Below are 14453 nucleotides of genomic sequence, written 5' to 3' on the forward strand. Positions count from 1 at the left end.
AATATCCGATACCAAGACTGCCAACATCCCTGAATTTGGGTGGGAAAAAACATACTAAAAACAGCTGAGTGATCAGGGCAGCTGGTGATTTGTCCTGTGTCCAGTTTACATCCTTCCCTCGCTGTTTATAAAATGGTTTTTCCTGCTGCTTTTTTGTAACTGGCGAGTGAGAACATGTTTCCTTTCTGTCCCCTGAGGAGACACGGATCAGTGATAAATTCATCGACAAGAAGGAAAAGGAGAGTGTTTGGGGACTGAGGTGGACTATGGTGTCAGCTAGGGCTCAGTCTGAAGAGATGGTGGCATTTCTTTCTTTTCAGCATCAGAGGTCGAGTTTAGAGCCATGTCTTGTTTTTTCTCTTTTGCTTTCTCTGGCTCCTTCATCCTGAAACATCAAATGGAAGAGTCATTCCTACTGATTCATCCCATATACTGCAAAACTGGCCACACGATCGACTTCTTAGTGTTGGTGTAGTTTGTTATAGTATCCAGCAGAGGTCCCTCTTTGTAAAGAGCAGAGTTCTGCCATACTTTAGGGTTCCAGTAAACTATAAAATGTCAACTAGGGGTCCAGTATAAGACAACTGAAAGCACAGAAAAAAGTTTTTTAGATCAATTAGAACTGAAATAAATTAGTGGTAACATGGCATTAAGTGGATAAATTAATACAATGAGTCAGGTTAGAATAAGCTAAGAGAGGGAGACGTGTTAACCAGGATGCCCACTGGAACGCCACATCTCCATCGCGGAGCGAAATCTCAAATATATAGTGTGTTTTTTACTGGTATTTTTACATGTTTTACAGGCATATTGATATGTTTGCAGCTAATTTATATGTGGTAACAGATACTTTGTGGCTTACTGTGCTGTACTTATTTTAATAACTATACCAGCCCATGCCGTCTTGTATCTGTACTTCCCTCTCTCTCTTATTTTAGCCTTGTTAGTGTCCTGGCACTAGGGTGGCAATGTTGGTCTGTTGCTCGTTCAGTCCACGACTTTGTCCAGACTGAAATAATCTCAACAAATATCGTACAGATACCCATTAAATGTTGTATAGACATTCATGGCTCCCAGAGGATGAATCCTAACAACTTTGGTGATCCCCTCACTTTTACTATAGCGTCACCATGTGGTTCACCACTGTGTATAGTTTTTTTTTTTTTTTTATGGTAATATCTCTATTGTCCCTAACTATTGGATGGCTATCTGTCAAGTGTGGTACAAACATTCATGTCTTAATTGTAATAATTCTGGTGATCCCTTAACTTTTCCTGTAGTGCAATCATCTGTACTAAATACCTGCAAAAACGATTTGTGGTTGGTGTTTAACTGTTAGCATGCTAACATGCTTAGTTAAGATGGTGAATATGGTAAACATTTTGGCTGCTTAACAGCAGCATGCTGAATTTATTTAGCATTTAGCTCAAAAGCAAAGCATCACAGAGCTGCTAGCATGGATGTAGATTCTTAGTCTTGTTTTCTTTTCTTTCTTCTTCTCTCTCTCGCCATGTACTTACAAAGAAAAACTAATTTTGCTGTATACATGTTAAGACAATTTCCGTGAGAGGAAACGCATCTCTAACTATTTCATTTTAAGTCAACTGGCAGTTGATATGGGCATTAAATTAAATAAAATTTCCAGCTTTAGAGATGCAGCTGCTCTGGCAAGAAACAGACCCAGTGAATGAAGACAGTGGGAAGGGAAAGAGGGCAACTGGTGAGACTCTCAGGTCTTGCCAGACCATTGTGGCAGCTACTATTGTGAGAGAACGCGTCAAATCCACATCCAGTGGACAGTGGGGGTTACAGTGTAGATGTACAGCATCAATAGATTGCAGAAAAAATTCCTAAAGCATCAGGGTTAAAGGCTAAGGACAGAAGGACAGTATGTCGGATGGATGGATGGATGGACGGATGGATGGATAGAAGCTGTCGACTCTTAGAACTTCAGAATTGACTGATGTTAAACAATTCTTAACAATTTTAAAAGCACGGGCAACACTGTAAGGCTTCTCTATAAGTCTATAATGTAAACATATCTAAAGAGATTTTCTTCAGCCTTTGGAACGTTTTTTAGACACTAATACTCTACAGGTGTTAGGGTCTAACCTAAGAGGATAAAACACTGTGAATGGCCGGTTAAAGCAGAGAAATATGTTCAGGAATCTAACTCTGAGAAGACAAAGTTAATGTTTTGAGCTCAAAGGTCATAATTTTGAACGGTGACCTTGGCATGGGAGCTGGCCGGTTACTGGGCAGGACGTCCCAGCTAGAGGTAGAGCTGTCACAACATCAAAAGACAGAATCAAGTGATCAGAACAGAAAGAAAATCTCAGATTTAACATTTCAAACTGACAGTGTGCAAATATTTCAAAACCTCATTCCCTCTCCCCCCTCCGCTCTCATTAGATAGAGGGATCGGAGGTGACATTTTAAAGTAATTGCACACGGCTGATTGATATTATTAAAGCCAGTGGTTCCCAAAGTGAGATGTCAGGGAGCCTTCAGGGGCCCCTTACGAGGTTTCTGGGGGACCCCAGGAAAAACAAAGGAGGTCATACTTTCACTGTAATCACATTTGAAGATTGAACGATGCTAGAAGATTACAAAAGGGTTTGTTGTAATCAGAGGTTTAATTCTCCCCATCATCGGTTTGGTCATTCATTCCTATAGAACAACATATCCAATAATGAAAATCATATTTTTGTCCTTTGGAGTCAAGACTCAGACCTTGAATTGGAATGAACACATATATGGGAACTTTGGGAACCCTTGATCTAAGCAGTGGAAAGGTTAAATCACTTACTGGCGAGACACAGGGGAAACCCACCGCATACTTTCATTAATTAGTGGAAATTATGAGAGAGAGTAATACCAGAACAATGGGAAACAGCCATGATATTGCAGTAGAGGTCAGAGGATCAGATTATCCTTAGCGCTGATCTTAGGGTCGTTTTTAACCTTTATGCTGAAATCTTACATCAGGATTATGCATTTACTGACATTTCCATGAGAGCCCAACAAATGCTGTCTCAAGGCCAATACCGCTAAATATATGCTAAATATTGGGACTTAAAATAAAGTGTTAACCACCATTTCTGATAAAAAATGACTTATATTTGGTTATTAAAGAATTGTGACAAACTCAACTGGACATTCTACAAAAATTAAATACAAAAAAGTGCTCTCTGGTGGACAAACTGTATTATGATGAAATTGTTACTAAATTACCTCAAACATACAGTATCAATATGTACTTGAATTTCTCATTATTAATTATTGGTTGACGTACATAATACCAATATATTGGCCATACAATAGATCAGTTGGACTCTAATTTCTATCAGGTTTTCAGCAAATGTCTCAAATGTACCTGCAGGGCACACAGATGACCATTGGCATCCTGAGTTCTTGCCATAATTCATGGTAAAATACTATAGCATTACATCGTGGATTAAAAAATGCCCATAAGCATTGCCAATATTACTGTATTCCCAATTTGCCTCTGGACATGATTTGTTTATCACAGCATTGATCCAAGATCTGCGCTTAAGGATATCTGTCAAGCACAAAAATGGGTCACGAACAGCACAGTCAGTGCTAGCTGAGCGTCTTTGTCAGTACTGAGCTCAAGTATGCCACCTGTTTACCACGACTGTTTCATGGTGGAGGACTGTAAAAAATCTGTCAAGAGATAGGAGATAGAGGATGAGAAGAGACTGGATTTTTCCACAGCGACATCTCCCACAGTGTCTGCAGAATGCCCAGTTAAACCAGAACAACAGCAGACTGCTGGCCAGTGTCTGCTGCTGCCACTGGGAGGGGGAAAACCGACTGGCAAACAGGCCACTGGAACGACTGAGCAATGCAGCAGAGTTCCTTACCGTATTGTCTTCACGATGAAGCGAATGATTACTGCCAGACCTACACAGCCACACATCACGCCTATCACTATGGCTGTGACTTCACCTGCAGAAGAAAAACACAAAGAGGCATGAGAGATTAAAAGGAAACCTCTCAAAACACAGCAATAAACCAGAGCAGTTACATGATTTTAAGAAGTGGCGTGATAATCAGTAACATCAGTGATATAGATACTTTGTTTTTAGCAAAAACATGCAGGAAAATCCCATGTAGTCTTACCAGAAGAGAGCTCCTTCCCTGATTCTACAACGGATAAAGGATAGAATAAATCATTAGAAAATCACAGTAGATGTTGTCTTTCTGTCACACAGTTTATAACATAGTGATTTCTGGGTTTATCTCAGGTTTATCTCATCTCCTATCGGTCTTGCTGCCTTTGACAACGGTACTGATATCACAGGCCTTCCAGTTCAGTCACTCACTACAATGAGCACTTTACACAAATTCTTTCTCCTTTATCTTTGTCTACCACTCTGTCTCCCTCGTTCACTTCTCTGTCTCTTTCTCCTCGCCCCTTTTCTCGGATAGACTCGTGTAATAACAATGGAGTCAGTGTTCAGTTTTCGAAAATCCTTTTCTCTAATCAGCTTGCGAACAAACATCGCAACCCCTTTGCTTTTCCACCCCTTCCTTCTATTTCTGACTCTCTCTCAGAGTCTGCCTATTTCTGCCTTACTAAGGCTCAGTAGGACAAAGTCACCGGTAATCCTTCATATTCCCACATTTTTCTCCACATTCCGCTTTTCACTTTCTGCATGGATTGTGTTAATTGCTAGCTTTGGTCTACATGGCCCACCCTCTGTCTTGTTTTTGTGGTTTGTGTTATGAGCAGCAGGCTGGCAGCACAATCCACCAGTGTATTAGTCCTGTTAGGGTAAAACACTGGAGTTCAAAGCAGACTGGCTGTGACCTTTTGCACCTCTACATTTGTGCGATATGAAAGGATACACTCTAAGAATATACAAATTATAAATTACACTAAATTCACATTTAAGCAATTTATAAGCAAATGTCTGACTACTAGTGCAGAAAGGGCTTATCTTTGTTGCTAGCTGCCAACGTGGAAGAGTGGGTGCCATTTTTTCAAACCGTGAATGTCTCCTCGTGCATGCTCTGTCTGTTTAACCTGCAGAGAAGGAGGCGAAGATGACCCTGTGGTTGAGTGGCTGTGTTGCACGGTAGTTGTTCTGCAACAGCATCCTGTCGGGATCTTCAGCTTTACTGGAATAGAGAATCGTTTCCATCTTCTGCAGCTGGAGTGGAGAGATGAAGGGGAGAGAGATAGGGAGAGCAGTCACAGAGCAGTCACAGCCCTTGGCTGCAAAAGATCCACAATGAATCAAGATGTTATCGGTGCCCAAATGAAAGGTGATCGTTGAGTTGAGGCAAGTAGGATCTACTTCCGTACACTTCAGGTGAGCTGTGCCTCACCTGTGCCTTTGAGATCTGAACCCTTTCGTGGAACAACGTCCAGATCACACTCTGATAGCAGGGCGGCGTTGTTAGTGAGCCGTTGTAGCGATAGTAGCGTCCCAGATCCTTAGGGAGCAGGGACTGGACGTCAAAGGCTGGGATGGGCACTTTCTGGTCTGACAGTGGAAGAAAGGAGGAGAAAGATGAGTATGCAAGGTCTTACATATACTGCTTCTAGAGCCAAATATCATCAAAAATATTTAAGAAAGAGTTGGTTGTAGCAGCATGCAGGAGAATAACAACTGATAACTGTGTTGTTTTTATCTTTCAGCCACTGTTTCATTGATATCTTAAACATGTTTCTTTTTATGTTTCCTTTTTTTGCTTTGGAACAAAATATTTTTTCAGTCACATAGTTCTTGTATTTCCTGATACATAATTCGTCATCATATCTGTTCAATAACCTGTGACTGGGGACCGTGGAGAATCCATTGACATTTAATTGAATCAATCCAGAAGGGAATTGATTGAAAAGGAAACTGCAAATTACAAAGTAGTGAGAGAAAACTATCAAAGCCATTCACTAACCTCTTAAAATATTGGTAATTTACAAGAAAAAAACTTTCATTAATCACTGGATTATGAAGGAAATGTAAAGACTGTATGCAAAACAAAATGATAATCTTTTATACATTTGTTTCCTGGTGTTACCTGCATGTCTGATGCGGCTCAGGTAGTTGAGGATGTTGTTAAATGCCGGGTTCATCTCTTCACCTGTCTGGAAAACCAAAACTCAGCCTTGAAGTTATAATACATTTCTCAAAATAATCTATCTGAGGTGTGAAATAATCACTCTTCTTATTCTTTCATAATTTTTCCATTTTTGTTGTTGTTTTGTAGTGTTTTATTACCACAATGAGAATCCCTAGAACAGCCAGGCCGTCTCTCTGTGTCATCGCTGCCGACATGTTGGGGTAGAGTTCAGAGTTGTAGTGAACCACGTGAATCTGGAGAGAGGAGGAGCATAGTAAGTTTAGTCACTCTGATGAAAAGGAGACAAAAGAGAGAAAGAGAGACTCGTCCTGGGTTATCCTCCTGACAGATGAGGGTTAAAAAACGAAAAAGAGAGGGAAAGACCGAAAGAGGAAAGGTTGCGTGCTAACTCGTTTTCCCTCTGAGAGAATGACCCAAAAAAATAAAAAGCGACGAGGGAAGACTGACGGGAATGAGAAAGCACTTAATTGTCTCATTATGTAATAAGATCACTCACTGTATTTTTTTGGTTGTATTTTCTCTCTTTCCCTCCAACCACCCATCCCTGACGAAACTGGCATATTGGCATATCTGACCAGTGACACATGGACAGGAACTGAGGTGCTGAGACAGCGAACCTTCCCCTCTTTACTATGCGCTTTCCCCGTCTTGTCCCATTCCTTAAAAGGTTATTCAGTCACCTACAAGTTTTATTTATTCCTCTTTGGGTTTTTGTTTGGTTTTTTTTAAAACTCAACAACGCTCTCTCCCAAAACTTTCTTGTCTGTTGCTCTTCTGTCTCTGCACCCCTCTGTAAGCCCACTCTAAAGACCATCCTTTATGCCACAGTAAACCAGAACAGGGATCCAAGCTGACTCAGCTGTAAAAGATGTGTGTGTGAGCGAGAGACAGAAAGTATGAGGTGAAAAGAGGGATGCAGTCACAGAAGAAAAGAGAGAGAAAGTACAGCAAGAAAGAAAGAAAGGGATTTAAACTTCCTTAAGTCACACCGTAACCCCAAGGTGTAAAGACAAAAGCCAAACGTGTCAGTTCACCTCTCAATACTTGGCTACTATCTTGTCTTTGGAGTGTCCATTTGTTCCTACTGAATCACACAAAGAGGGGTCACTACAGCTATAGCTAATAATCTGATGATTAATTTCTCAGCACCAATACTCAGTACCTACAATGTCTTCAATTTGCTTCTCTTGTCAGTCTAAAACCTCAAGACGTTCAGTTTACTGTCACATATGACAAAGAAAAACAGGAAATCATCACATTTGAGAAGCTGGAACTAGAGAATGAACAATGAAAAATAACCGAAACGATCAATTGATTATTATAGTTGCCGTTTTATTTTGTTTATTGTATAATTATTGCTGTTTCAGTTTTTTAAAATCACTCCCTAAAGCAGCTGGGCACTGTACTTTTCAGCTACTTTTACTCAGACTGGAGCAAATAGTGCATTTGTTGAGGACTATATTCAGCCGTGGATTAATAAGCATTTGGTGCGCTAGTGAGTATTTATTTATATAGAGTCGAAGCTTCTTGAACTGAGTTTTTATTTTGCCTTGGACATTGTGATAAATCTCTCTTTTCTTCCATTTAAATAATGTAATTGTTATAATGACAAGAGGCACATTTTCACTGTATTCTTTTGTATAAAATCTTGACATTCTCAGAAAACCACTGTTACGACACTCTTCGACCTTGACTGTACTCCTGATCATGACTCGGATTGGCTGTGGATTTTACCGTTTCCAGTTGGCTGTATTTAAACATACCTCCGCATCTGCACTCAGTCCATTGATGGTGTGTTCACTGCCCCTATGGCTCGGGCCGCCACTGCCCCAGTGGAGGTGCATTTGTACAGCTGTAAAGAGCCAGGGCAGCCCGCCCAGTCCCATCCACTCGGGCAGCTCGATCACAGCTGATAAAGAGAAGAATGAAACCGGTGACCTCTTCTTTCTAACCTCTAAGAAATGCCAGGAAGGCATATTGATATATATATATATATATATATATATGTAAGTTTTTTTTTTAAATTTGAACTAATCTCCTTAACTTATTAATGGGCAGTAAAAAGTTTACTGCCAGATTATGTTTGAGGATGGTGCAGTATAAACAGGTCAGCTGTAAAGCTGCCCGGATACCTGGGAGAGCATCATGTTGGGAGCTGGAAATCAGCTGCTATAGTTACCTGTGTGTCCGTTATTATACAGAGTGAAGGGCTTGTTGCCGTGTTGACTATAGCCCAGCGGGGTCAGAGGAATCAAACTTGGGTCATACTTAGTCTGGGTGGTTACCACATCAATGGGGGATTGAGATGTACCACCACAGTCAGGGAAATACTCGGACCACTCAGACTGACCCACCAAGCCTTTGACGGGAGAAAAGACAGAAAAAAGATGATGTCACCCAATCACACAGCCCACTGACTCCAAGTCATCCAGTGAAAAGCCCCTCCGTTGATCAGTCGCTAATTATGCAGGGCAATTGTTCCTCGATGTTCTCTTTAGGTTCCCAGCATCATGGTGGTGAATTTTACCGACATAAAAAAATGTAACAAAAAAAAAATCTATACACAAAAACACGCTCAATGTACCTTTATTTAAAGTAACAGGTTATGGGATTTAACAAAGGTCATAATACAAATTCATAACCCTTCTTACATACAAGCGTCTTAACATTAGACCTTTTATTTATGCTTGAGCCACTCACATGTTTTTAAAGGATAAAAAAATGGAATCACTATCCCTGAAGTGGCAACTTAAAAACGTTGAATTACTTCACAGCATTGGTAGATTTTTCACTAAATAGAAATTCCACTGGCCAGTAATTAAAATCAGCGACATCTTTACTGCCAAGCATCCTTGGGTCAGTCAGAAGGTGCTGTCTTTATAATGTGATTCAGAATCGATTTATATATTTGTATTTTGTCCATCAAGACTGGTCTCCATAGGAGCACAAATGGGAGAGTATGAGTATTGATGACTACATATACTAGCTAGATGCGAATATGTTTTAACCACAGCTGAACTGTTGTTGTACTCAAGGAAATGCTGCTCTGGATCAGCTAACTGCCTAAAAATCCGAATCAAACTTAAATGCAGGTGACATGTACTTCAAACATGACTCAAAGAAACTCACACAGATATGATTCGTTTTCAGTAAAATGCTGACTAAAGCAGCTGATTCAGGCACTTTAATCTGAAAGGTGTTGAGGATAACAGTAAACTAAAATGCTGTTTAGCCATTAGAACACATCCAAGACCAATGGAGGTCACTCACTAAAAAAATCATTTAATCTAGCATTGAGGAATGAAATGTTTTTTCTACTCTGAAAAAGCCTGACATTGAGATGAGATAATAAGAATCTTTTTTTATGTGAATAAATTTTCTTCGACGATTATTTTTGAACGGAACGTCCCTTTCTTCATGCCAGTGAAAAGATTTGCTTTTTTAACATATTTACACTAGTTTTGTTGAAAGTTAATTCCCAGAGCTACATTGCAAACAGATGGAATTACTGCACCACAGATTTTAAGATTTACAGCTGAATACTGATGCGTTAAAACAGAATTTTTTTCAATGGCAGTTCTATATAGTTTTCAAATATCTTAAAAATCACCAGGAAATCACAGGAAAAAAATGGAAAATGACATCTTTGATTCCTGAATGACAAATACAGCTTTTGAAAATAATTCAAAGCATTATAATAATAATAATAAACGATAAAAATTTTAGTTGTAATGGTACTTTCAGAAAGCTAGTACCCAGCATAAGCTTACAGTTGACAAGAGCTGACAGTGTATTTTCACATGAATTAATTAAACGTGCTCTACATTTCAAATTCTCAGACATTAGAAATTTATTTGAGCCTAATTCATTCTCATACAGCAACTGAAACAATAAAAAATAAGAAGTAAATTAAAAGTAGGAAAATAAGTGGGAGAGGATAAAGTGATTGAGGCCTGGGTACACAGAGTAAAAAAAAAGAATGGTCTCCCCAATTGCATGATAAAAGGAAGTTTAAAAAAAAGAGTGTGAATGAAAAAGAGAGTGACATGTGAGTCAAAGAATCGGAATTTCAGTTTGCAAAGAGAGGAATGCTTTAGAAAACAGGCCCACCACTGACACATCTTACGCAAAAAAAATGTGTCAGTAGTGTGCAAAACAAGTATCTGATCATGTATTTGCAGTGGCCACTTCTGCAAATGTTGAAGCTGTTAATAACAAGCATGTATGTTTATGTAAAAAAGTTAAAGAAAAAGGTCAAACTGAATGTACCCCAAGTACTGTACCACGTTCGTAAGCCATGGATCGTGGTTTGGTTGTAACACAGTTTTCTCAACCCATTCGTATCAATAACTTCATCTACATGAATAAAGTAAGTACAGTAGGCCCAGTCTTCCCCTTCATCATCTTTCACTGGCAAACACACAGACAATGTGAGGAGGGAAATCTGCATTAGTGATGTAAATACATACCACGTTTGCAACCCCCACCTTGTACTTTCAATCTATTCTCTGCCCCCCCCATCACACACACACACACACACACACAAACACACACAGCAAAGCCCCGCACCACAGCTCAACTTCAAAAGTGAGTCCCTCGGCCCTGCGATCGGTTGCCATGGAGGTCTCCATGGTAACCGGAGGCCGAAAATTCTGACCCGGTGCGCCCGTTCTACCTCTCCTAGCATGCTATCCCCGTCCTGAATACAGTCAGGAACAAAGCCACAAACACACATATGCAGATTCACTCACTCAGAGCATGATGAGGACACTGATGGAACGTGAGACTGATTTCCCCTAAATTACTTTATGTAACTCTCCGTCTCTCGTGGAAAGAAGCACCTCTGAAACCGTGTACTTCTGCTCTTTCGTGTGACAAAATCTTGTGCAGGACAAAAGTGACTTTCCACTCCAGCTAACAGCTCAGCAACGGCCACATCATGCAATGCTGTGTCACACAGCATGCCTCCCACACGGCCTCGCTCGTTCAAGCGCTGTATGGACCTGAGGACGAATCGCAATCACTTATACCTTGAAACTTCTTGACAAAAAAAAAACCTAAAAATATAAATTAAGATGCATCTAAATTCAAGACACATATCACTCAACATGCAAGCTACTACTCTGAGATTACACTGCATGTTCTGCACAGAACACTTGCCTCAGTATCTATTATAATAATGCCTAAATAGACTGTATAGATACCAGTTTGCTCCAGACACAGCCCCTACAGTTTGCTGTGCATTCTGTATGTACTGCACATTGGCGTTGGCCTCCTGAATACACGCAGAGAGTGGCAGTCTGTGTGCCCCATTCATTCCCACAATGTCATTGTCAATGGCAAAGGCAGCCAGTGTGCATCCACAGAACAATAAACACATTGGTTTTTGTGCGCTGCAACAATACAGGGCACGGTTTGGTATGCTTTTGCTTCATTCCGTCCCATCTCCCTCTCTCTGTCCAAAAGCCTCCTCTCTGGCCTGCTTCATCCTTGTGCACCTGCCTCCCCCCGGCCAGCCTCTCTCTAAGCCTTTTTCTTGCTTTCTTCCTCTCTATCTCCCTCCACCCCTTCATCATCTCTGTGTGACTACTGTGCTCATGCCAGCTTGTTGAACTGTAACTAATACAGACGAGAGAGAGGGAAGGAGAGGAAAACAGAGGGAGAAGGGGTTGGAGATATGAGGGTGGAAAAAGCACAAATCCTACCCAAGTTACACAAGCTTTTGTCATAGTTCTAATGTTTTAGAGATGCAGGTTTAATGTGCCGCGAAGTCAGCGTACGAGTAGTTTCCTTCAGTCAGACAGTTGTGCTTATTTTCAGGAAAACTTGTCTACTCTTTCATGCAAGTCGTCCTGTATTAGACATTAAACTGCTTTAGCAGCTGCTCATATCGTGACCAGTGATTTATTACAGAACTGACTTTAGGATTTTGCTCCTGGTCAGAATATGCATTATATCCGACATACATACAACATATCTAGATAATCTTGTATCTTATTTTCCACTTTTTTTTATCACTCTTAACAACACTTTACATTGCTTTTGCTTGGGGGATTGCTCTGGAAATAAACTTGAACTTGAACTTACCAGTGTAGGTCCATGTAATTTCCTCTGAAAAAGAAGCGAAAAAAGAGAACAACTCCTAAAACTCTCCTTTTAGCCAGTTTTCATTCCTCAGCTTCACAGTGGTTCTAAATTTGATTTTTCTCTAACATTAGCCATTTTAAAAGCATCAGTTTGAACTTTTTATACTAGCATTGCTGCTTCTAAAACCACTCCAGTACAATTCTAATCAAGTTGTTAATTCCTACCAAAAGTACAGTCGTCCTCAAATGCTTCTGAAATCCGACAGTTTTTTCTGGATTTTACTACTGCTCCACTACTACACCTCATACTGAAACTCCAGAACAATCTAGCTCACCAATATCAAAGCAGAAAAAAAAAAAAAAATCTCACATGATGCTGATTATTATGTTAATTAAGACCTTACCAGCAGCAGGGGCAGCTGTCCACTGGAAACACAGAAGCACTAGAAGGATAAAAAGACCCAAAGAGTCCATGTTAGTCCTCCTTGCCCATACACAGAAATGAATAAAAGCGGACAGAGAGATGAGGAACAAGTGAGAGAGAGAAGGGGGGGGCTGGGAGTCACTGATCCCACCTGCCAGAGCTCTGTTTAGCAGCCAGAGTGTGGATGTTACATGCTGAATCCACTCTGGCATACAGGGCTCCAGAGGAAGAGACCGATGAAGAGAAAGGAGGTATAAAAAAGAAAAGAGAGAGAAGAAATCAGGGAGAGGAAAGACAACAAACAGACCAGTGAGTGAGAATGGATTCAGTGTTAGTTACTAAGGGCTGAGAAAAGGAGGTTAATGCCTGGACAACAGAATGCAAAAACTAGGGATGGGGTGAAGAAAAGAGAAAAAGAGAGAAAGGGGCTATATGATGCAAAAATGCACAGATCATGACAGAGGAGAAAAGGAAGCGGGTGAACCTGAGAAGAGGTGACTGACTTGCTAAACTTTTCTAAAGGGGACAAAGTCATTGAGAAATCCCACTGGAGGCTACTGCAGTTTGACAGTAAACTTCATCTGATCTAATTTATCCTCATTTTGTGGTTCATTGAATACTGGGAATGAGAAGAAGAGAGGATGAGGATGTGTCCCGCTCACGGGTACAGTATATATTGCTGAATACAAGGCAATATTTACTTTGGACCCCTGGTCACATGTTGCATGTCTCTGATTTGTGAGCAATTCAAGAGAATGATTTCCCTTCCACAGATTGTTAGATTTGCCACTCATACTGTATACTGCAAAACTGATATACTGCAGCACTTCAGCCTATACCATCTTTCATATAAATGTTTATTGTATATGGTCTACACTATATCTGAGAGACATCTTTTATATACTGTACAACAAATATTTTTTTCATATTGTGTATTGTATATTTTAATTTTGTATTCTTTGTTTTTAATTATGAGTGCCTTGGCAAAAGAATTTCATTGTATCGATTCCTATTGTTCCTATACAGGTTGCCAATAACTTGAATTTAAATATTTATAGAGGCCTGAAGAAGTAAAACTGTACAGCACTTGTCTGAAAAATAAGCACCCCCTACATATATTTGTGTAATATGTAGGATAGTCTCTCCATTTAGATATATTATCTTTATTTTCAGGTCCCACAGAAAATTTATATGCAAGATAGTACTTATACTATGTGTTTTGCATTTGATAGTACCGCATACATATATAATTTATATTTTGAAGTGTACTGTATTTCATGTGAAAAACATGTATATGAGGTATGAATGCTATATGTGGCACTACATACAATGCATACATTATAAGAATAATACCCAACTTATTCAGGAATGCAATTACCAGTTATTTTCATGATCAATTTCATTAGTTTTTTTGTTAAAATATAGCAAAAAACTGAAAGATTCCCTTTGTTTTATTAAACAAGGTGACATTTAAGAAGCTGAAACCAGAGAATGTGACTAAAATAATAAATCAAGTATCAAAACCTGGATAGTGTTAGAGTGATGCATAAATAACCAGGTTTCTCATGCATCATTCTGTGCAGGAAAATGATTCTTTTTTATATACATGTGTGTTTTTTATAGTCCGAACAAAGACTGAATAGAATTTACACTATGTCGCCATGAATAGGGTCACACAAACTGAACAGAACTGTTCACAAACTGTATTGACTTGTTCCGTTTTGAACACAAGGGGGAGCCCTCTCCACGTGACATATTTTGGACTGATCCCTTAACAGGAAAATCCACCCTAAAACAGAATTTAGGCCGTGTCTCTAATTCATGTAACA

The 14453-nt window shown here is 39.7% G+C and overlaps 1 protein-coding gene across 1 annotated transcript; it reads right to left on the bottom strand.

Annotated features, from left to right (window-relative positions):
* Positions 1-227: 227 nt before the first annotated feature.
* On the bottom strand, positions 228-12689 carry ca14 (carbonic anhydrase XIV). The gene is made up of 13 exons (XM_040118814.1): positions 12605-12689; positions 12202-12225; positions 8294-8473; positions 7878-8023; positions 6252-6347; positions 6052-6118; positions 5359-5516; positions 5054-5180; positions 4147-4170; positions 3888-3972; positions 3646-3687; positions 2231-2284; positions 228-385 (listed from the first exon to the last, which is right to left on the bottom strand). Exons 1-13 carry the CDS (start codon positions 12672-12674, stop codon positions 277-279), a joined length of 1182 nt encoding a protein of 393 aa, XP_039974748.1. The 5' UTR covers positions 12675-12689; the 3' UTR covers positions 228-276.
* Positions 12690-14453: the final 1764 nt, after the last annotated feature.

The sequence above is a fragment of the Xiphias gladius genome, chromosome 22 (assembly GCF_016859285.1).
Source record: "Xiphias gladius isolate SHS-SW01 ecotype Sanya breed wild chromosome 22, ASM1685928v1, whole genome shotgun sequence".
Classification (NCBI taxonomy): domain Eukaryota; kingdom Metazoa; phylum Chordata; class Actinopteri; order Istiophoriformes; family Xiphiidae; genus Xiphias; species Xiphias gladius.